At 33.8% G+C, this 21,550-nt stretch overlaps 3 protein-coding genes and 1 long non-coding RNA gene across 4 annotated transcripts in view; all 4 read left to right on the top strand.

Moving 5' to 3' along the window:
• Window positions 1-19,220, top strand: part of LOC108213505 (uncharacterized) — a 56,114-nt gene extending 36,894 nt beyond the window's left edge. Inside the window, exon 4 of the mRNA XM_064090244.1 lies at window positions 19,202-19,220. Within this exon, the coding sequence (XP_063946314.1) occupies window positions 19,202-19,205 (4 nt within the window). The 3' untranslated portion in view covers window positions 19,206-19,220. The remainder of the gene's footprint in view (window positions 1-19,201) is intronic.
• On the top strand, window positions 373-2,866 carry LOC135151731 (ankyrin repeat-containing protein NPR4-like). Its single transcript, XM_064090897.1, has 2 exons — window positions 373-1,071; window positions 1,787-2,866. Exons 1-2 carry the CDS (start codon window positions 502-504, stop codon window positions 2,717-2,719), a joined length of 1,503 nt encoding a protein of 500 aa, XP_063946967.1. The 5' UTR covers window positions 373-501; the 3' UTR covers window positions 2,720-2,866.
• Window positions 11,578-13,459, top strand: LOC108212937 (ankyrin repeat-containing protein At5g02620). The gene is made up of 2 exons (XM_017384648.2): window positions 11,578-12,129; window positions 12,513-13,459. The coding sequence occupies exons 1-2, from the start codon at window positions 11,578-11,580 to the stop codon at window positions 13,401-13,403; spliced, it is 1,443 nt and encodes a 480-aa protein (XP_017240137.1). The 3' UTR covers window positions 13,404-13,459.
• A 1,317-nt stretch (window positions 19,221-20,537) lies between the features above and the next one.
• On the top strand, window positions 20,538-21,507 carry LOC108213945 (uncharacterized). Its single transcript, XR_001805419.2, has 2 exons — window positions 20,538-20,738; window positions 20,900-21,507. It is a non-coding gene; the product is annotated as an uncharacterized LOC108213945 (long non-coding RNA).
• The last annotated feature ends 43 nt before the right edge of the window (window positions 21,508-21,550 follow it).

A 21,550-nucleotide genomic window follows, 5' to 3' on the forward strand; every position in this document is an offset into this window, starting at 1 on the left:
ACAAAAACCAAACTTTCACGAGGAGAAATGAAACAAAACTTATATAAAATGGGAATTTAGTGAAGAAATTAAGAAATAAATTAAGAGACGTGATAAAAAAGAAGATAGGATTGAGACTTTTAGCTGATGAAAACCTCTCTGATAATAGACAGCTACTTCAAGTATAAATAGTAAATTTTAGGGTTTATGATCGAATATATATCGTAATCCTGACTTCTGAATATCATATTTCTCTTCCCCGTGCGTGATTTGGTGAAGTAAATATATTAAATATCCGTACCTAAAACCTCTTTGTCTGTATTCGACACATTTAAAAGTAAATTGTCAATGACCCCAGATCCTTGCATTATGGAGTGTAAGTTGACATTGAAATATAAAACTGTGAACTCCTTTTTTGGAAACCCTACAAATATGCTGCCGAGAGGCATCAGAAATCTATTCAATATTCATTTTAGGTTTCAACTTTTAAGTTTCAACTTCTAAATCTCTTTTGTAGAAACAATGAATATTGAGGTGAAGGAGAAGAGGCTGTACGATGCATGTTTGGAAGGAGACGCAGAGACTTTGCAGGCACTGATGAAAGAAGATAAACTCAGTCTTGCTCGAGTCACATTATCTTCGTCCTTTAACCAGACACCCTTACATATAGCTTCCATGTTAGGTCACTTCGAATTCGCTAAATCTCTTCTGTCGTATAAGCCTGACTTCGCAGGCTGTGTAGATTCACAAGGCCGTTCGGCTCTACATTTGGCATCTGCAAACGGATATGCTAATATCATCGAGTTATTGCTGAAGTATGATCAGAAAATGTGCCAATTTTGTGACGAGGATGGAAGGACCCCTCTCCATTTGGCGATAATAAAAGGCCAGCATGAGTCTGTTAGGGAGTTGATAAAAGTTAGTAAGGAGCCAAATCAAGAAAGGACAATGTTGCACTTGTGTGTTAAACATAATCGTCTGGATGTTCTTATTCTTGTATTAGAATCGGGTGACCGGGATTTGTCAAACATCAAATTAGATGACAATGGCAACACTACTTTACATTGTGCAACAGCTTTGCAACGGATGCAGGTAAAAATTTCTACATTTGTTTATATTTTTGTAAGAGTGATTAACACTGTGCACCCTAATCTTTGAACGCATTTTAGATTTGATGACAAATTATGTTTGTTTACATATTGGCTTAATGACCCTTTAACCCTCAAAGTTTGGGGTTGTACCCATGCGGCCTCGATATTTTGGTTCGGCCGATTCAACTCTCCAAGTTTCACAAATGTTCTTATTAACCCTCATACCGGTATAAATGAAAAAACGGTATATATGGATTGAAAATTATGACATTTCACACGTGAGAGTTAAAACGACATTAAAACCCTCAATGTTAAAAGGAACAATTAATTATATATTTTTGGGGGGTTAAAAGGAACGAGATGTATACATTAATAAAAGGAACGAACAAATTTTATCTTAAATAGTAAATGTCAAGTTTACACTCCGTTATATACCGGTTTTTGACTTCATACCAGTATGAGGGCTGCAAGGAACATTTGTGAAACTTGAAGGGTTGAATCGACCGAGTTAAAACATCGAGGCCGCATTGGTATATACCCCCAAACATTGAGGGTTAAAAGGGTATTAAGCCTTTAAATATTATACTTCTATATATGTTTTGAATTCGCTTCATATTGCATCTTACATTTTATATGTTTCAAAACATATTATACTGTGCACCCTAATCTCATATTTTACATGAAATTCATCTAAAAAATAAAATATACTCTCTCAGATAATACAATACCTAGTCAAGTGTAGAAGCCAAGTGGAGGTGAATTCATTAAATGAAAAGGGTCTCACAGCTTTGGACATAATAGAGGAGATGCCCAGAGATGTGAAAAGTAAGGAAATCAGGGAGTTCCTCATCTCAGCTGGTATTTTAAGGGCTAAAGAAATCGAAGCAGCAATAGCAACTGGCCAACTGGTTCCTGGGGCAGCAGCAACAGACCATTCTAGTAAGCTGACAAGGATGTGGAAGGCGGTGAAATACGCTCCCATCTTTCATGAGGAAGTGGAAAAGAAAGACAAGACTGTACTGGTAGCCGCATCTGTTATAGCTGCAATGGCTTACACAGCTGCTATTAGCCCTCCTGGCGGTGTTGCTTCAATGGATGCTGCAGAATTCTCACCTTCACCGTCACAGCCTATTAGCCCTCTTGACGGTGTTGCTGAGTTTTCGGATGACCCCTATTACTCATCCTATTATCTTCCACCCGGGGGCTCCCTACTAGCCTACTTCTGGCCTGGATTGAACAGAGCATTCTGGATATCTAACACGATCGCCTTCATGGCTGCGCTAACAGTCATATTTTTGTTTGTCAGTGGCGCAACTCTGAAAAAGAGGATTATTGTTCTTCTCATTCGAGGGGGAATGTGGGTGACTCTCACAGCAATGACCACGGCCTATGTATGTGCAGTTGTAGCGACAAGCCCAGAGAGTGAGAAAAGCGTGAAGAATCCTTACACGTATAACAAAACAATTTTGGCAATTGTTCTGGGACTTTTCGCATGGATGGGAATGATTATTACTTCTATTGCAATTGCTGCTTATCCTTCCATCCGCTCTTTAGTGATCAAGATTACGAAGCTAAAAGCTAAGAGGAACAAGATTAATAATGACGACGCTCCCGCCATCGCGTCCCCAAGTACTACTCATATTGTGTGATGGAAATATGTAGTATCTTTGATTTTCCTTGCTCTATATTCTGTATTTTTTACTTCCTGATGTATTCTACTTTGTACCGGTTTATAACCAATGTAATTTGTGCGAGCTTAATTTATGTAATGTGTGTGATGAAATCACACTATTTGAAATCCTAAATTTGATCAAATAACTTGTTTGGGAATTTTACCGGATTTCATTTGAAATCTAGACATTCAAATATTATAGTATAAATCTTTGAATTTGATATGACAACTCAAATTCTGTCATTTTCAAGTTCATCGTTTGGAATGAAATGCATATTTACAAACCTCCTCTAAAATTAATCTGGAATGGTGAAATAAACCGACTGCACAAATTGGGATTAAACTCGACAGAGGCGCCAACTATGCACTGGGCACAGTCCCAAATAGTAGTCGGGACATCAATCTTGGGCTAAGACAAACTGGAATTCATTGATGGTGACCATCTTGAACCAGAATTGTAAGATCCATCCTTCTGTAAATGGCCAACAGAGAATGTGATTGTGAAAGGATGGCTGCAGATTAGTCCCATAGGTCCATCACTGATCGGTAATTTTATTAGTTTTCCAAGAGCCGAAGTACGTTAGGATCCAATTGTTGTCACTTATTATGATGGAACTGATTCATCACAAGTCCATGAATTTATAAGAAACAGTTTTTTTAATGAGATTTTAGATATGTGAGGGCCGAACCTGACAAGGCTCAAGGATCCATTCTCATCGTCCAAAGCTATGTAAATTAAATGAAATCGAACTGTAAATTATTAAACTGGAAATATATAAAACTAAAATAAAGACAGAAACTTGCATTAAAAGTAAATACAATGAAAACCAATCTTTCCTACTTAATTACTAGTAGTTTCACACCTAACAAAAATGAAAACAAACCCTAGAAAGAAACCACAACGCAGCTAGATCAGCCAGCTTATTAGGTAAATATATATAAACATTTCTTCTTCTTCAGCTCTACTCGCACACAGAGTAAATAACAGTGAACGCCAAATCACCTAATTTTTTACCAATGTTAAAGAAACAGTGATGCGCCCAGTCCTCATCATCTGAATCACTTCTGGGCTGAGTTTTTACCTCCGGAGTTGCAGCTCCATCTTTTGTGGGTGTAACTACAGGCGTCGGAGCTGCACACGGGTCCGAAGATGCGCTTGCTTCTGCAAATTTAACATGATTCGTCGGAGCTGCACACGGGTCTGAAGATGCTTTTGCTATGGGCGTCGGAGCTGCACATGGGTTCGAAGATGCGTTTGCTTCTGCAAATTTAACATGATTCGTCGGAGCTGCACACGGGTCCGAAGATGCTTTTCCTACGGGCGTCGGAGCTGCACACAGGTCCGAAGATGCGTGTGCTTCTGCAAATTTAACATGATTCGTCGGAGCTGCACACGGGTCTGAAGATGCTTTTGCTTCTGCAAATTTAACATGATTCGAATATCAGTTATGTACAAATAAATAAATTAAATGAACGAAAAATTTAATAACTCGAACCTTGTGGCTGGCTTGGTACATTATCCATGACTATTAAACTTTGATCACTTGAAAGGTTTTAGACTGATAGAAATTTGAATGTAACTATAGAGTTATAGTAGCAGCTGTATTTATAATGGGTAGCTGATGCGGATGATATGCATGTGGCACTATAAAGAATGTGCAACTCAGTTACTCTCCCCGTCCCAGCAGATTGTTTAGATTTATCATCTATTTTAAGACTCCTGCAAAATAAAGATTCATAAATTCTTTATAATTCTTTTCTTTATAAAGGTTTAGATGTCAAATTTTTATCGAGAAATTTTTTTTTTTAAAAATATTATGAAACTATACATTTTAAAAATATAAAAATACGTGTTAAAAAATAATATAAAAAAAACTTAGGAGTAATTTTGAGCAGTGTGAATTATGTCAACTTGTTATTATTTTTTTATCCCGGCTACATATGGCCAACTTGAGGTTCTACATGTTGTTTACTTTCGTACAAGAAGCGAAGACCAAAGGTAGACCAAGCATTTTTAACAAGTAAAGTCTTCTAGCTCCTATATAAGATATGACCAGCTTGGTTGCGACTTGCGAGGACTGTGTCTTCGTTCATCCGTACATGACCAGCTTCATGTTTAAATTTTTATATGAAAAAATAAATTTTAAAAATAAGTAATAAAATTATATTTTATATATTTCTTAAAATGCGTGTCAAGACAGTGTGAAAAAACTATAAAGAAATGAGAGGGAGAGAGAAAGTATTCATTCCGTTTGTTTCAGCGACTCGACTTCATTTTTAGAAAAAATGCGAAACTTGTTTTTCTGAAAATGCTTTTTTGAAAGATATTTATTCAAAAACTAATTTTTTGAAAAACAAGATTTTTGATCAATTAACAATTATAAAAAAATATAAAATTGATTAGAATTTTAAAATTATATTCCTTTTTTATAGAGATGTTACTTTTTTGCTGACTGTATGCGGCCAACTTGAAGTTATTCTTAGGTTTTATTACTCATGAATAAAAACGAAGACCACAAATAGAACAAGCAATTTTACTAATTAGTTTAATTAGTCTTCTTCCAGTAGTTCCTATTAGATATGACCCGCTTGGCTTGTGGGACTCTGTGCAGGCCGGTAGTAATTATATCCAGGAAAAATTTGCTAGCTAGAAAATAGACACAAAAATTAGGATAATATTTTACTGCAACCAAACTGCAAAAGTTACTCTAACTTTTAATCAGTTAGAGCCTGTTTGATTAAATTTAAGATTGTGATTTATCATTTAACACTTAATATATTAAGTTGGAAGTGTAAAATATTTGTTTAAATAATTTGACTTATTAATAATTTATGAATTATTAAAAATGTAATAATGAAAAAAGTGATTGGGCGTTATGATTTATGAGTAATTTTTGTCATAAAAAATTTTTAAAAAATTAAGCCAATAAAAAAGATATCTCAAAATTACTTATGATTTAAAATCAATTTCGAACTTATTTTTAATTCTAATCGACTTATGTTTAAACAAATAGATATTTTTTAGGGCTTTTTTTATTCATAACTACGTTTTCAATCTTATTTCCAAAAATACTACCTTATCCAATCTTATTTTCAAAAATACTACCTTCTCTAAAATATTTTCAAAAATACTGTGGTTGCATATGCAACCATATATGCAACTACAAATCCTGATTTCAAGTTCCAGTTTTCAAATGTCATTTTCGACCTCATATATATCGATTCCAAATATGAGGTCGAAAATGACATTTGAAAACTGGAACTTGAAATCAGGAATTCAGTTGCATATATGGTTGCATATGAGGTTGTATTCAGTTGATTCTATTGTAATCTAATGGCCCCGCCAGGGGCACCCATACATCAGTTGCAACTTACAGTTTTCCGTTGCATATGAGGTTGCATATGAGGTTGCACGCAACCTCATATGCAACTAAATGCAACTGAAAACTGTAAGTTCCAACTGAAGTATGGGTGCCCCTGGCGGGGCCATTAGATTGCAATAAAATCAACTGAATGCAACCTCATATGCAACTAATGCAACCTCATATGCAACTAAATGCAACTGAAAACTGTAAGTTCCAACTGAAGTATGGGTGCCCCTGGCGGGGCCATTAGATTGCAATAGAATCAACTGAATGCAACCTCATATGCAACTAAATGCAACTGAAAACTGTAAGTTGCAACGGATGTATGGTGTGCCCCTGGCGGGGCCATTAGATTGCAATAGAATCAACTGAATGCAACTGAATACAACCATATGCAACTATATATGCAACTGAATTACTGATTTCGAGTTCCAGTTTTCAAATGTCATTTTCGACCTCATATTTGGAATCCATATATATATATATATATATATATATATATATATATATATATATATATCGACTCCAATAATGAGGTCGAAAATGACATTTGAAAACTGAAATTTGAAATCATGATTTGTAGTTGCATATATGGTTGCATATGCAACCACCGTATTTTTGGAAAATATTTTCAAAAAGGTAGTATTTTTGAAAATATTTTAGAGATTTGAAAATAAGATTAGATAAGGTAGTATTTTTGAAAATAAGATCGAAAAAACAATATACAAGATAATTCCCCTATTTTTTAATCTAAAATCGAAAATAACTTAAACACGCCCGCGTTCTTAGCCATAGTAGCTTATACGATGCTCAATTATGAACAAAACCGTGTATTTTATTTATATAACTCAAGTGGATAAAACAATACAACAATCGTTGTTTCTGACGTACATGCATCCACTTGAGTTGTAAAATTCATACATATATCTGTTTGAATCATTCTTACATGTACGTGTCCCCGCAGGTGCTAAAATTTGGTGTATAATATATAGAGCTGTTCACGAACCGAGCCGAGCCGAGTTTTGACCGAACCGAGCCGAGCTTTAATTTTTTTTCTGACGAGCCGAGCCGAGCCGAGCTTTTTAATCGAACAAAAATTGTGTTCAAGCTCGGCTCGTTAACTAACGAGCCGAACACGAGCTTGTTCGCGAACAAATACGAGCCGAGCCGAGTCGAGTCGAGTCGAGCCGAGCCAGAAAAAAATAAGGACAAACCGCTAGTTGACTCTTAAAATAGCTAACCTAATAATTTCAATTTTTTTTGAAACTTTGTTTATATCACTAAAATGTATATATGTTAACATCCATACAGTTGGATCGGTAAAAAATATTTTTTAAAATATTGAAACACTAAGTGTGCGTTTGGGAATGGAACTTCTGGGCTTAAAAGCCCAGAAGCCCACTTCCTCACTTTTGTCATGCGTTTGGCAAGCGATCTGAAGCCATTAAAAAGAGTAAAAGAAGCTGATAAAAAAAGCTATGAATCGGAGCTTTTTTGGAGACTTAACTTAAACTTCTTTCGCTTGTCCTTTCCTTCTCTTCATTTACTACTGTTTTTGTTTATTTTTTATAAAGATTTTTTAATTTAAATTTTTGTCTTCAATTTTATAAAATACTCAAGTATATTAATATTATATACTCCCTCCATCCCAAATTAGATGAGCTCGTTGATTTTGGGCACGCAATTTAAAATCCATTGACCGCATAGCTACATTATTTATTTTTGAAATTTTAATTTTGCAAATAAAATTTTAAATATGAAATTTTCATTTACAAAAGAAAATTTAAAAAAATAAATTTCGGAACTATACGGTTAATGCACCTTAAATTACGTGCCCAAAGTCAACTAACTCATCTAATTTGGGATGGAGGGAGTATTAATATCATATATTAATATTTATATAAATTTTTAAACACACTTATAGATGACTTAAATGTGAGACAAAGTAAACCAAAAACCATTTTTTATATAATATAAATATTACTATAATCTAATATTTTCATCAACTTTTTCAATTTATTTCGTAAAAATCAAATAATTATATTACAAAATTACGAAAATATACCAACTTATAATTTAAGCTATCCAAACACTTAAAAACTTATAAGTCCCAATATCCAAACACTTATGATAGCTTAAAAGTTCAAATCAACTTCTCACTTTTAATTCACTTCTTTACTTTAAGCAATAAGTCACTTCTTTTAAGCTCAGCCAAACGGCCCCTAAATTAGGATTAAACACTAGTTAGCGGTACTAGTCAAACTTCTACTTGCCTGTTAAAAACCAAATAAAATTATTATTTCCTAAAATTTTGTTTACATCACTAAAATATATATATATATATATATATATATATATATATATATATATATATATATATATATTATGTTGAATTCTCAGTCCAATAACATATATAAATTATAAAAAAAACCCCGAAAATATTACATTTTTTCGAGCTTTAACGAGCCGAACTCGAGCCGAACGAGCTCGAGCCGAGCTCGAGCCGAGCTCGAGCCGAACATACTAAAAGCTCGGCTCGAGCTCGTTTACTTAACGAACAATTTTTTGTGTTCGAGCTCGAGCTCGTTAACTTAACGAGCCGAGCCGAACGAGCTCTTAACGAGCCGAGCTCGAGCTTGTTCGCGAACAGCTCGGTTCGTTAAACAGCCCTAATAATATATATGTAAACTTCAAAGACTTGGAGACTTTCATATGTAGCAAGTTGTTTGAGGTGATGAGACATGTGTGAAATAACGACGACAACTTGAGTTAACATCTAGAACTGCAGGACATATCGAGACCAATGTTTATATAAAAATAATTAAGATCGTTAATTATCTTTTGCATGTGTTTTGAGAATAACAATATTCAAACGACACAGGAAGTCCTGGTTGCCGAGCTAGCAACCTGCTCATGACTTGAAGAAATTATCAAAGACTAACAAATAATAGAAGAGTAGAGTTTAAGATTAATTTCAACAGATTATGGATTTATCTTGTTCACAATCTATCGTATTGACTGATTCATATATCTTGATGAGGGATTGACTCTGCTTTGCGCCTTTTATCAAAAATTATATTCCCATGTCTCCTTTTACATGTATATTTTGACTTTTGATCAACCAAATTAATTATATTTAGTTTAAATTATACATCTATCATATAATTGAAAAGAATAATAAAATCTATTTTATTCAAAAAAATATATATATATATATATATAAATAACTTTCAGAATTAAAAAAAATAATTAACAAATAATTTATAATATTTAATTAAAAATTGGTTCATGTGATTTTGAAAACTGAAGTGGACATGTAATTAAACGGGACGGAGGAAGTATATATGTTCTTGGCATACCAATAGTTTGACAAATTAACAAATACTTTCATTAATACCATATCATATTAAGAGCAACTCCAATGATGAAAAAAATTTGTATATAAAAGTAAAAATTATAGTCTACATTCTGAAAATCTCACATTTCAACCATCCTTATCCCTTGTCTATGTTATATTTGTCGAACTTTACGAGCCGTAAAAAATCTGTGAAAAGATTACATATCATTTATCTATAATAATCTAAATATTAATAATATATTATTTTTAAATTATGATCAATCAATATTATCAAAACACAATATCTTACCCATTGAATAAATTTTATATAATGTCTTACAGATGTAATTTTAATTAATCCAATGCTAACATTTGTCCAATGCTAACACTTGACTGTGATAGCATATATGCAGGACTGCCGAGGCTCTATTTCTGTATGATTATAATCTCAAATTATTATTGTAATACAAATGAATCAAATGAAGCAGTAAACAAAAAAATCAACCCTTGAGTTATGTCATAACTAAAATTTTGAACAATACTTTGGTAATGATTTACATGTTGCTTTTATTCTGGAAGCAGCTTGAGTTACTTTGAGCCTCTATTTTAAGAATCTTTTGAATATTTCTTGCCTGTACGGTTTTAACTTTGAATAATACAAAAATAATATTATTTATCGTCTGTATTCCTCAACTCTTCCGTCCGTACATTATATGTGCAATATCCCACTTGAGTTATACTCGCAACATATTAAAATCAAGATGAAATTTCTTTATTAGATATTGTATACTTAGGCCAACTCTAATCATAGATTCAAATTTTGATCTCCAAATTCATTCATCATTATTATATCTTTATATTTTGATTTTAGATATTTTGAAAAAAGTTAACTAATTATTTCATTAATTAATAATCAAATCAACAACTAAACAAAGATAAAATGTTACAAAATAATTTGAAAAAAATAAAACAGTACATGAAGATAAATTAAAACATTAAAATATTACATAAAAATACTAATCTTCAAAATTAGTATATTCTTTTCACAAATGGTTAATTTCTTTCAAGTTATAGGCAAGCTGCATATTGTAATTCCATACTGTAATTCACACATTGTAATACTTAACTGCACTGCAAGCTAATCGACCATCGGAACACTCAAGTGTGTCTTGTTGAGAAGTTCCCAGAGGGCAACTTGCTGCTGGCCATGGCGTGTTTAAGGTATTCTTTAATGATAATAACTCGTACCTGACCAAGTTAAACTTTGATAATTTCTTTCAAGTTATGAGTAGGTTGCTAGCCTGGTAGGGCTTGTAATTCCATATTGTAACACATGCATGCATCAAAATATAGTAATTTATAAGTTCGGCTATAAAGAAACTGCATCTTGGCTCTCATCATATGTTCTGGATGCTAACTCAAGTGGATGCATGTACACGTAAGAGATGAGCTAGGAATTCTCAACTCAATTAAACAAGCTGTTACCAGATACTAATACTATAACTACAGAATGATGTAGCACTTCAGCTTCCAGGAGCTAGGGTGTGAAGACTGACCTGTTCTCAGAATCCGGACCTGGCAGTCTTGCATAAGTTGATAGGTTGTTGAAAGTTTTTGACATTCATTTTAGACGTATCACTGAATAGATAAACTCATATAAACTACTATATGTAAATATTACTAGTAGAGAATATATATATATATAACATTTGATTTTTTAGTACCTGCGTGGACTACGTACATGCAAGAAAGATTCAAACAGATATAACTACTAGAGAATGATGTAATTAGGGTGGCTCAAGGAGCCTGTGGATCCTTAAAAAAGTTAAGGTTTCACTCTCGAGAACAGAAGCTGCTTCTAGGAGCAAGGTCAAGTACGACTGAAACTTACCACAGATGACTTTAATTATTTTACTGAAACTAATTAAGTTTAGACGAATTCGAAACCTTATATATATATGTGCTGCCAGGAGGTTAACTAGAAACATCAAAAAGCTTAATTAGCTCCATATTTAATTTGCTTTCAGTACATTACTCAGCTAAACTTGTCTCTAAACTAGTACCATCTACAAAACTTTGTAACTGTATCTTCTTCTATTTGAGTTGTAGGCATAAGGTATGAATAACGAGGCGATGGAGAAGAAGCTGTACGATGCATGTTTGGAAGGAGATGTGGAGACGTTTGAGATGTTAATCAAAGGAGATAAACTCACTCTTGCTCGGGTTTCATTGTCTTCTTGCTTTAACCAAACACCCTTGCATCTAGCTTCTATGTTAGGTCATCTTGAATTTGTTAAGTCTCTCCTTTCTTATAAGCCTGATTTTGCAAAAAATCTAGATCTACAAGGTCGTTCTGCTCTTCATTTGGCATCTGCAAATGGATACCCGAGTATCGTTAAACTGTTGATAGAGTATGATCAGAACATGTGCCGACTTTGTGATGAGGATGGAAGGACTCCTCTTCATTTGGATGTGTTTAAAGGTCAAGATGAATGTGTTAGTGAGTTGCTTAAAGTCGACTCTGAGTCTGGTCAAGAAAGAACCATGTTGCAGTTGTGTGTCAAGTATAACCGTTTGAATGTTCTCATTCTTATTTTAGAATCAAATGATCAGGATTTGTCAAACATCAAACATGACGATGGCAATACTATATTACAAACTGCCACAGCTTTGGGACGAATCCAGGTAAAATTGTTTATACTTCTTCCGTATCACTCATTTCTATACTTTTTTTTATTATTCAGCATGTACTTTAATATTTTTATAAAATATATGTATAACTTATTTTTCTGAATAGAAATTTAAATCTTAAATTTTTATTCAAAAAAATTATATTAAAAATAAGTTATAGATTACCTATACTTCAGAGAAACGACTCCCCGTCCCCATGTATGACATTCGGGGACGGAGGGTAAAGCATGCCTGATGATGGCATATGGCAACACTAATACCGTTAACCAAATTACTTTGAAATTTAAGTTGCAGGTAGATAATTGGCATACATGTATTTACAATTTGATATATGATACATAGATTACTACTAATTTTTACTTTCTCCTTCACCTCAGATAATAAAATACCTAGTGAAGTGTAGAAGTGAAGTTGATGTCAATGCTGTAAATAAAGATGGTCTCACAGCTTTGGACATGATCGAGGAGATGCCCCAAGATGTGAAAAATAAGGAAATTAGGGAGTTCCTTATCTCAGCTGGTACTACAAGGGCTAAAGCAGCCACAGCAGCAACGCCAACTAGCCTCCTGATTCCTGGGGAATACGGAGAAGAAAAGGGCCATTATAGTAAGTTGGTAAACCTGTGGAAGGAGGTGAAAAACTCTGCCATCTTTCACGAGGAAGTGGAACGTAGAGACGATACCTTACTGGTAGGAGCATCGGTGATAGCTGCTATGGCATTCGCAGCAGCTATTAGCCCACCCGGTGGTGTTACTGGATTCGATGCTGATGCATTTATTAACTCCCTGGATAGTAATTCCACGGATAGTAACTCCACGCAGAGTGTTAATATGTTTCCTCCACCTGGGGGTTCCCTACTGGCCTACTTCTGGCCAGGATTGAGTGATGCATTCTGGATATCTAACACCATCTCCTTCATGGCTTCTCTAAGTGTGATATTTCTGTATGTAAGTGGTTATGCTCTGAAGAAGAAGATTTTTGTTCGGTTTATTAGGGGGGCCATGTGGTTAACACTCACATCAATGACTACTGCCTACGTATGTGCAGTTGAAGCCACAAGCGCAGGTTATGAGGCCAAGAAGAATTTGGCACTTGTAATGGGATTTCTCGCGTGGATGGGGATGATTGTGGTTGCCCTTCTGGTTGCTGCTTATCCTTCGGTCCGTTGCATAGTGACTGCAATTGTAAGGAGGATGGCTGCAAGGAACAAGGTCAATACATATGAAGATGCTACCAGTGTCAGCACCCCAGATACTCATATTGTGTGATTGAAATATATGTAATAATGTTATCAAGTTTTTTAGTTTACGAGCCTTAGTTAGCTGCATGCAGTTCCTCTGTTTTTGCTTTATAGTGATTAAGTAATTTTGTGTGCCAAATCTTTTTGTGTTAGATACTCTGATCTCTTGCATTATAAGCAATGACAAAACAATCCTTCCTTCTTTCCCCTTCTTACAAGGTTTTTTTCCACACGAAAAGCATTTAACAACAATCAAAGATATGTATTCTAAACACTGATTACAACTGAATACCCTTGATTCATTTACAGACCATACAATATACTGACGCCTAGCTCGGCAAGACATGCATCTTCGGTGGTTGCTACCGGACCGACTGCCTTGGGAGCTGCATCGACGTCTTTCAGGGGGGCTCGACTGGTGGCGGAGCTGGACAAAGGTTTAAAGAAACATTAGCTGCAGAAATTTTTTGTAGTTCGAATCAAATCAACAAAATTATAGATTTATAATCAAACTAAAAACTTGGCAACACAAACCTAGTGCAGGATTCTGACCATTCTCCGTGATTATTAATCTTAATTTGATCAACCTAAAGTTAATTATAAAGAAACGAATGTAGTAATTAGTTTTGAGATTTTCGCAGCAACTGAGCTGAATCTATATGGCAAGTTGAAGTTGACAAGATAATATTTAAATGACACTTGGACAACATTTCGGGGCCGTTTGGGTGAGCTTAAAATAAGCGCTTCTTGCTTAAAATAAATAAGTGGAGTAGAAGTTAGAAGCAAGATAAGACTTATAAGTGATTAAAGTGTTTGGGAAATAAGTAGAAGCCCTGAAACAAAAGCTAGCATTCCTAGCTTTTTATAAGTGCTTCTTGACTTATTACACAAACGGTACGAATAAGTGCTCTTAACTTATAATCCAGAAGTTGGACTTATAAGTGCCAGCCAAACACCCACTTCCTCTTCTAATAAAGAAACGCTATGTATTTAGACAACAATATTTTTGGATAAACACCTTTTCCATGAAACTCTGACATGAACACTGATTTCTAATAAAAAATCTTTTGTAATGCTTTTAACGGTTTTTCTATGATGCACTCATGAGCATATGTTAAACATCAAATTTAATAAATTTAACTCATTTAAATTGACTACTACTTATTAATAATGATGGACCTACGTATACAAAAACTCCACCGATCACCGATCAAAACATTTCATCGACTTGTTAATATCAAATGATATATTTATGTGTGGATTTTGTTGGGAGTTATAATAGCCACTTGCGGAACAAGAAAAAATATAAAATATAATTCTATTAAAAAATTTCCAATCACAATAATATTAAAGAGGTCTATATAACATATATCTCAACAATAAAGATAATAATTATAATAACAATTCTCATAAATAACTAGACAATTATAATAATTATTTTATTATATTATATTAATTAATAAATATATATGTGTGTGTATGTGTGAAATGATTACATCATCAATTTTCAATTTATTATTTTTTATAAGAGAGGTTTGTATGACTAATATAAACTAATAAAATAATAATAATAATAATAACAGTTGTTATTATTGTCATTATTAATTATTATTACGAAAGTATTTAGCGAAAGATGGAAAATTTGTAATAAAAAAATTCTTTCAAACTCCTACATTAGAAGTGACCGTCTCTTAAAAACAACATATACGACCGCTATCAAATGTAATCAAATAAAAATAATCGTCATTAAATATGACAAGATTTCTTGTAACACACAACATTTAATATTTAAAATTATTTTAAAAATCATATTATCATAATAATTTTATATATGTGAAGACTGATGATGTCATCAATTGTGTAAAATATTATATTTGTAAGTCCAACATGCGTAGCTGATATGGAGAGGAGATATACGTTAAAACATTCGATTTAATTTATGAAGGCCTGCTAACTTTTCCGTATTTCAGATTAGTATATCCAATTTAGATATGATGAGTGATGTGTAATGAATATTCATAGTACTGATAGCAGGATGAATTATTACGAAACTTCTCGCGGATTCTCAACTAGTTAATTTAGTTAATTTTAAGAGTATATCAATAGTACAATGTTGTGGATTTGTATTGGACTTGGTCTTCTTAATCTTTCTGTTTGAACGCTTGTGAAAGTCTGTACTGAATCTATCGCTATTAGTCTTTGTCTTGCTTGTATCGAGTTTTGTCAGCATATAATAAATTATAAAAGGTCTCCGATCTTTTTCTTCATATAAAATTTCAACATATATAAAAAAATTATATTAGCAGAATGTTATAATATAGTTATATTTTTATGTCGGTTATTTCTATGAATAATTTTCTTTGCTGAATGCAACTTTTTAGTAAATTTCTACTTGATCTCCTTCCCTCAACATCGTGAGGAAACACTCGCACTTATTTGTCTGGATTCTTGCAACCTATAAAATGAGGTGTTACCTGGCTCGCACGTATCTCCCAAAGGGTCAGAGTGTATCTTTAAACTCAAAATGCTAGAGCATAAGAATACATGATTGTTTAACTAGCTAGCTCAAGGGCGAGAGTTTTCATCATGTGTTGAGCACTAAATTCCAATATTGTAAAGAAAAAATTTACATACGATCAGTGTTACAGAAATCGGGAATCGGACCTAATCGGTTGAGCTACCGATTCAAGGATTAATCGGAAATCGGGGATTAATCGGAATGATTAATCGGAGTTAAAATCGGGTTTATTTTAATATTAGAATATTATTTAATATTTAGCTATTATTATATTAGCTATTTAGTAACTAATATATTTACTATATTCATAAAATCTATAATTAATCATATTTAAAGTAATATAGTATTTTAATTTTAATAATTTATCACATATACTTCGATTATTAAATATATATAAGGATTAATCGGATTTCAAAAATCGGATCGGTGACCGACCTTGCATAAAAACATATATAAATATATAAATGTATAATAACATAAAAAAATCATTATTTTAAAATTAATAACACAGTCAATTCAAATACATATAAATATATAAATGTATAAATTTATCATTATATATTATATGGATAGATTTTTTTGGTACTTTAGAATGTGGCAGTGGTGTCTTATACATTACCTTGGACACCTTAATTATACAGTATACCCTAAGGGTCGGCGCGGATGACAATCATATTAACACAATATGGCTGTTTGTCCGACCTTACTTTTCAGAAGTAAGGGCTTATTGAAAAAATATACAAAACTCTATATTTTTCTTAAATAAGATCTTGTTTTTCTGTCACTTAACGGCTATGAAACGTCTCTTTAACATTTATATCCAAAAAATTTAAAAAAATTGGAAAAAACAAATAAGGGCTTTTTTGGTTAAAGCAGAGTTTGCCAAACACGCCCAATACAGGGATACAAGGGGTATTTCAGTATTTCAGTGAACTTTGAAATTATTACTTATTTTTTAAGAGAAATTGATTATAAATAATAAATTTATACGGACTTGTAAATTTTTTAAATATTTCGATTAAATTTATTTTTATAAATTATTACAATATTAAACCATTAATCATAAATAGGTAAATTATGTTACCATTTTTCGGAAGTACATGGCAACCAGTTCTAAAAAAAATATTTCGTTGGACTTCTGTAGCGAGTCTTCTTGAAATAATAATTAAATATCTCTGCCCAACAATTGTTGTCCATATTCCTCATCCCCGACATCCTTAAACCCCTATAAATAAGCGGCCAGGAATTTAACTTCAACACACAAGGCAATCATATAAATTACGCAGTCTCTAAACCAGGTAGAGATTTGGGGATTTGGTCAAGAATTTGAAGTAAACTTTTTCTATTTTTCTGTATTATTGATGTTTAAATGTTTTTTTTTTGGCCAGGAGTCGAACCCTGATCTCGAGCAAGGGGACAAGAGTTCAACCACTGCACCAACTTTTGTTGGCTTGATGTTTATCTGTTTACGGATATAAAGCATGAATATTGAGGTAATGGAGAAGAAGCTGTACCATGCATGTTTGGAGGGAGACGTGGAGATGTTGAAGGAGTTGATGAGAGAAGATAGACTCATTCTTGCTCAACTTTCGATATCTTCTTGCTTTAGCCAAACACCCCTGCACTTAGCTTCCATGCTAGGTCACTTTGAATTTGCTAAGTCTCTTCTTTCTCATAAGCCTGACTTTGCAAGTAGGTTAGATTCGCAAGATCGTTCTCCTCTTCATGTGGCATCTGCTAATGGATACGCGAATATCGTTAAACTGTTGTTGGAGTATGATCAGGGAATGTGCCGAGTTCATGATAAGGAGGGAAGGACCCCTCTTCACTTGGCTGTAAGGAATGGTCAATATGAGGCTGTTATTGAGTTGATGAAAGTTAACTCTGAGTTGTTTGATGAAGAAGCTACAGTGTTTATGTATGAACGTCTCAATCTTCTGATTCGTTTACTAGAAGTGAATGACCGGGATTTGTCGAACATCAAAGATTCCAATGGCGATACTATTTTACACACTGCAACAGCCTTGAAACGAATTCAGGTAGCTTCTCCTCTCCAAACTAGTTGTGGCAAATAAGGATCACATGTCTGCTTTCTTTGAACATGATTTGTATATCGTAGCTAGGCACGTCGATAAATATAACTCTCTCCGTCTTACTTTGTTTGACTTTTTAGTCAAATTGACCAAACTTTGACCGGCAATGAGTAATTATTTTCACACTATCTCTAAAAAACAGAAGGAACATCTTAAAGTAGAAAAAATGTAGTTTTTAGTAATATATTTTTTATAATTTTTTTAATATATGTAAATTTAAGTCAAAATTTAGCCAATTTAACTACAAAAAGTCAAAAAGACAAAAGAATTGGGACAGATGGAGTAGATGATATTGATGGAAATAATTCAAAAACCTAATTTGATAAACCATGTTATACTTTTTATACTTCCTCAGATGATTAAATACCTGGTCCAAAGTAGAAATAAAGTGGATGTGAACGTCCGGAATAAAAATGGTCTCACAGCTTTGGACATAGTAGAACAGATGCCGAAAGATCTGAAAACCCTGGAAATTAAGGAGCTTCTTATCTCCGCTAATCCTTCGAGGGCTAATGAGGTTGTACCAGCCACAAAGTCTAGCATCAAAGGAGGAGCTGAAGACGACAGCATAATCAATCAGATAAAGACGCGGTGGTATAAAGTGAAAAAGTACGCCTTTCTCCAAGAGAAATCTGCAAAACCAGACGAATACGTGCTGCTAGCAGCCACTGTAATAGCTGCCATGGCTAACCAAGCAGCTATTAACCCTCCTGGTGGAATCGCGGGAGTGAACGCCACAGAAGTTTCATCTCCTGACCCTTATGTGCAGGATTTTTGGCTTCAACCTGCAGCTTCACTTCTAGCCTACTTCTCTCCAGGACTGAGTAACTTGTTTTGGATATCGAATACAATCTCCTTCATGGCGGCTCTAAGTGTCATCTTTCTCTACGTAAGTGGCGCAACCCTGAAACAGAAGCTCTTCATCTGGCTCATTCGGGGAGCCATGTGGATAACTCTCACGGCAATGAGTCTGGCCTATGCCTGTGCAGTTTGGGCTACCACCCCAGACTACACTTCGAATCAGAAAACATATAAGGCTCTCTTTTACGGACTGTGTATTTGGATTGTACTGATTTTTCTGTCCGTTTTATTTGTTACTTATCGTGTCGTTCGCTATGTTGTGAGTCGAATAAGAAAGAAAAGAGATGCGAGGAAAGACAAGGCCTCCATCAGTCCCCAGAATACTCATATCGTCTCTTTCAGCTGATCTCAGACCTAGCTAGCTGCAGTCCTTTGTTTTGTTTATATGTTAATTGTGTTTTTTGTTACAACTTCTTATATGTAATGCCCGCATTGTGTATTAATACTAAATAAATTAAGTTTGTGTGTGGATCTGTATGCAATTTTTTTCCCTTTTGTAATGTGCTGACAGAAAGGAGTAATGCTTAAAACCCACTTCCCTAATTAAATCAAGTAAAATGTTTCATGCACAAAATGGGTATAAAATCTTTGACATGGGTTAAGTTTTGATTGGAATGTCCTCATTTCGTTTCAATTCACTTGTCATTTTGTGCAAAATTTTTGTATCCAATTTTGTGCATATAACGTTACTCTAAAATCAGGTTATATTTAATATTTTGCAAGCATAGGTTAATTAACACAATTGCAGAGAATGAAGGTTAAGTGGCTACAGAGAAACATATGTATTGGTCATAGTACACGACAAATTACTTACTGTGAGCTTAACTGGGATGTGTTCCGGATATCCGATCCGTGATCCTAAATCCTAATGGATCCGGATATGGATCGGCCTGTAAAAAATCCGGTCCCGATCCGATCTGAATCCGAATCTGATAAAATAAATGGATATGGATTTAGGCTGATCCGATCCGAACCCGATCCATTGACAGGCCTAGTGTTAACTATATACAGCAAGAATTTCCTAAATTAACTATCAAAATATTTGTGCTAGACCCTCTGTTTTAAAAATCGGTGATTAATCATGATTAATCACCGATTAATCCCGGTTTCATATAGCTCACTGAACTGATTAAATTTTCGATTAATTACCGACAACTCCGATTAACCCCGATCAATTCAATTAATCCTTCTTCCATTAATTCACCGACTGAGTCCCATTTCCGGTTTTTACCATGCTAGACTATTAGAAAAACAGGTAAATAGCGTACTGCAGTTAGTTTGACTGGCGGCTATATATAAGATTTAAAAAAACAGGCCGGTCTTTTGGTATGTAGAAGTATATAAGGTTAAAATAGTCGAGTGTTATTTTATGTTACTAGAAAATATATTTTTATCAAAATAATAGTCATTTTGATTTTTATACATATTTTAAAATATAATAAAAATATAATTTTATGTATCATGTTTAGATATGTTTTTTTTTAATAGAGTTTAACATTTATATTTTTATTTAGGAAAAAATTGAAAAATGATATATAAAAATTCATTTCTTCTCATATATCAAAATACGTGTAAAAAGTCAAAAGTCATATATCAAAATACGTGTAAAGGGTAGAAACAAATGATTGAGATAGATGAATGAGCAATATTGTAATCTCAAGTTGAAAACAAATGAAGTTCAATTATTCAATAAACACTTTGTAAAGATGATGAGCAAATGAACTAGCTAGCGTCATACAAGCAAGTTGGTAGTTTCAGTTTAATATAATATACGGTGACCAACAACCACCCTAGTATAAAATCATCTGCTCCTCCAACTCTATAGCTACATTCACCATTTAAATTGATCAACGAATATTAGTTATGAGCAGTGATCAGAATCTACCTTCAGGTTTGTGTTCCTCACCGTTCTTTTAGAAAAACTGGCCCCCAACAAAGGTCGGTGCTGTGGTTGAGCTCTTGACTCCCTTGCGGCTTGCGGGAGATCAGGTGTTCGACTTCTGGCGTATGCTCATTTCTATTATACTAATTCGAATTATAATAAATTGGCAGCAGCAGATGCATCTTCAGACCCCCTTGCAGCTCCGTCATCAGAAGGACACCCCACAAGAGATGGCAATCCAGCACCCGCCGCGGCATCGGGTTGCTGTGGTGAGGATTTCTGGGAATGTTGTTGTGCAATCTTGTGTTGTCTTTGCCAACTCGCTGAAAATAAATGATAAGACATGTATATATAAATCGTGGGACTTCAGGTGATCACATCTATGTTCAGTGTGTATAAAGCTGGCTTGAATTTGTACGCTATACTTTTTATAAGTTTGCTTATGTGTGTTGAAATTTGGAGTAGTGATATATGAAATTTTATATAAAATGATATATGAATTACGGTTTGGCTAGTGTGTGCCCATGGACACATGCTAAGCGCGAAAATTTTTGTATTTGGGAGATTTTGATTGGTGTGGTTGGTGCATTTGCAGGGGGTCCACCATTATCATGAAATAGGAGCCAATCAAAATGATCCAAGCACAAAATTTTCCGTGCTTAGCATGTGCCCATGGGCACACCATAGAAAAACCGTAATATTCAAAATTTTATATAGAATGATATATGAATATGTATGCTATACTTTTTAGTTTGGTTAATTAGGTGTGTCTTTGAAATTTGAAAATTTGAGACCGAATATTTTAATTGATATTATTCATG

The sequence above is a fragment of the Daucus carota genome, chromosome 3 (assembly GCF_001625215.2).
Source record: "Daucus carota subsp. sativus chromosome 3, DH1 v3.0, whole genome shotgun sequence".
Classification (NCBI taxonomy): Eukaryota; Viridiplantae; Streptophyta; class Magnoliopsida; order Apiales; family Apiaceae; genus Daucus; species Daucus carota.

Excerpts from the sequence above, each read along its gene's own strand:
- LOC108212937 (XM_017384648.2), top strand. The coding sequence starts at position 11,578 with ATGGAGAAGAAGCTGTACGATGCATGTTTGGAAGGAGATGTGGAGACG. Across the intron at positions 12,130-12,512 it reads CAGCTTTGGGACGAATCCAG|ATAATAAAATACCTAGTGAA; the intron begins GTAAAATTGTTT and ends CCTTCACCTCAG.
- LOC135151731 (XM_064090897.1), top strand. The coding sequence starts at position 502 with ATGAATATTGAGGTGAAGGAGAAGAGGCTGTACGATGCATGTTTGGAA. Across the intron at positions 1,072-1,786 it reads CAGCTTTGCAACGGATGCAG|ATAATACAATACCTAGTCAA; the intron begins GTAAAAATTTCT and ends ATACTCTCTCAG.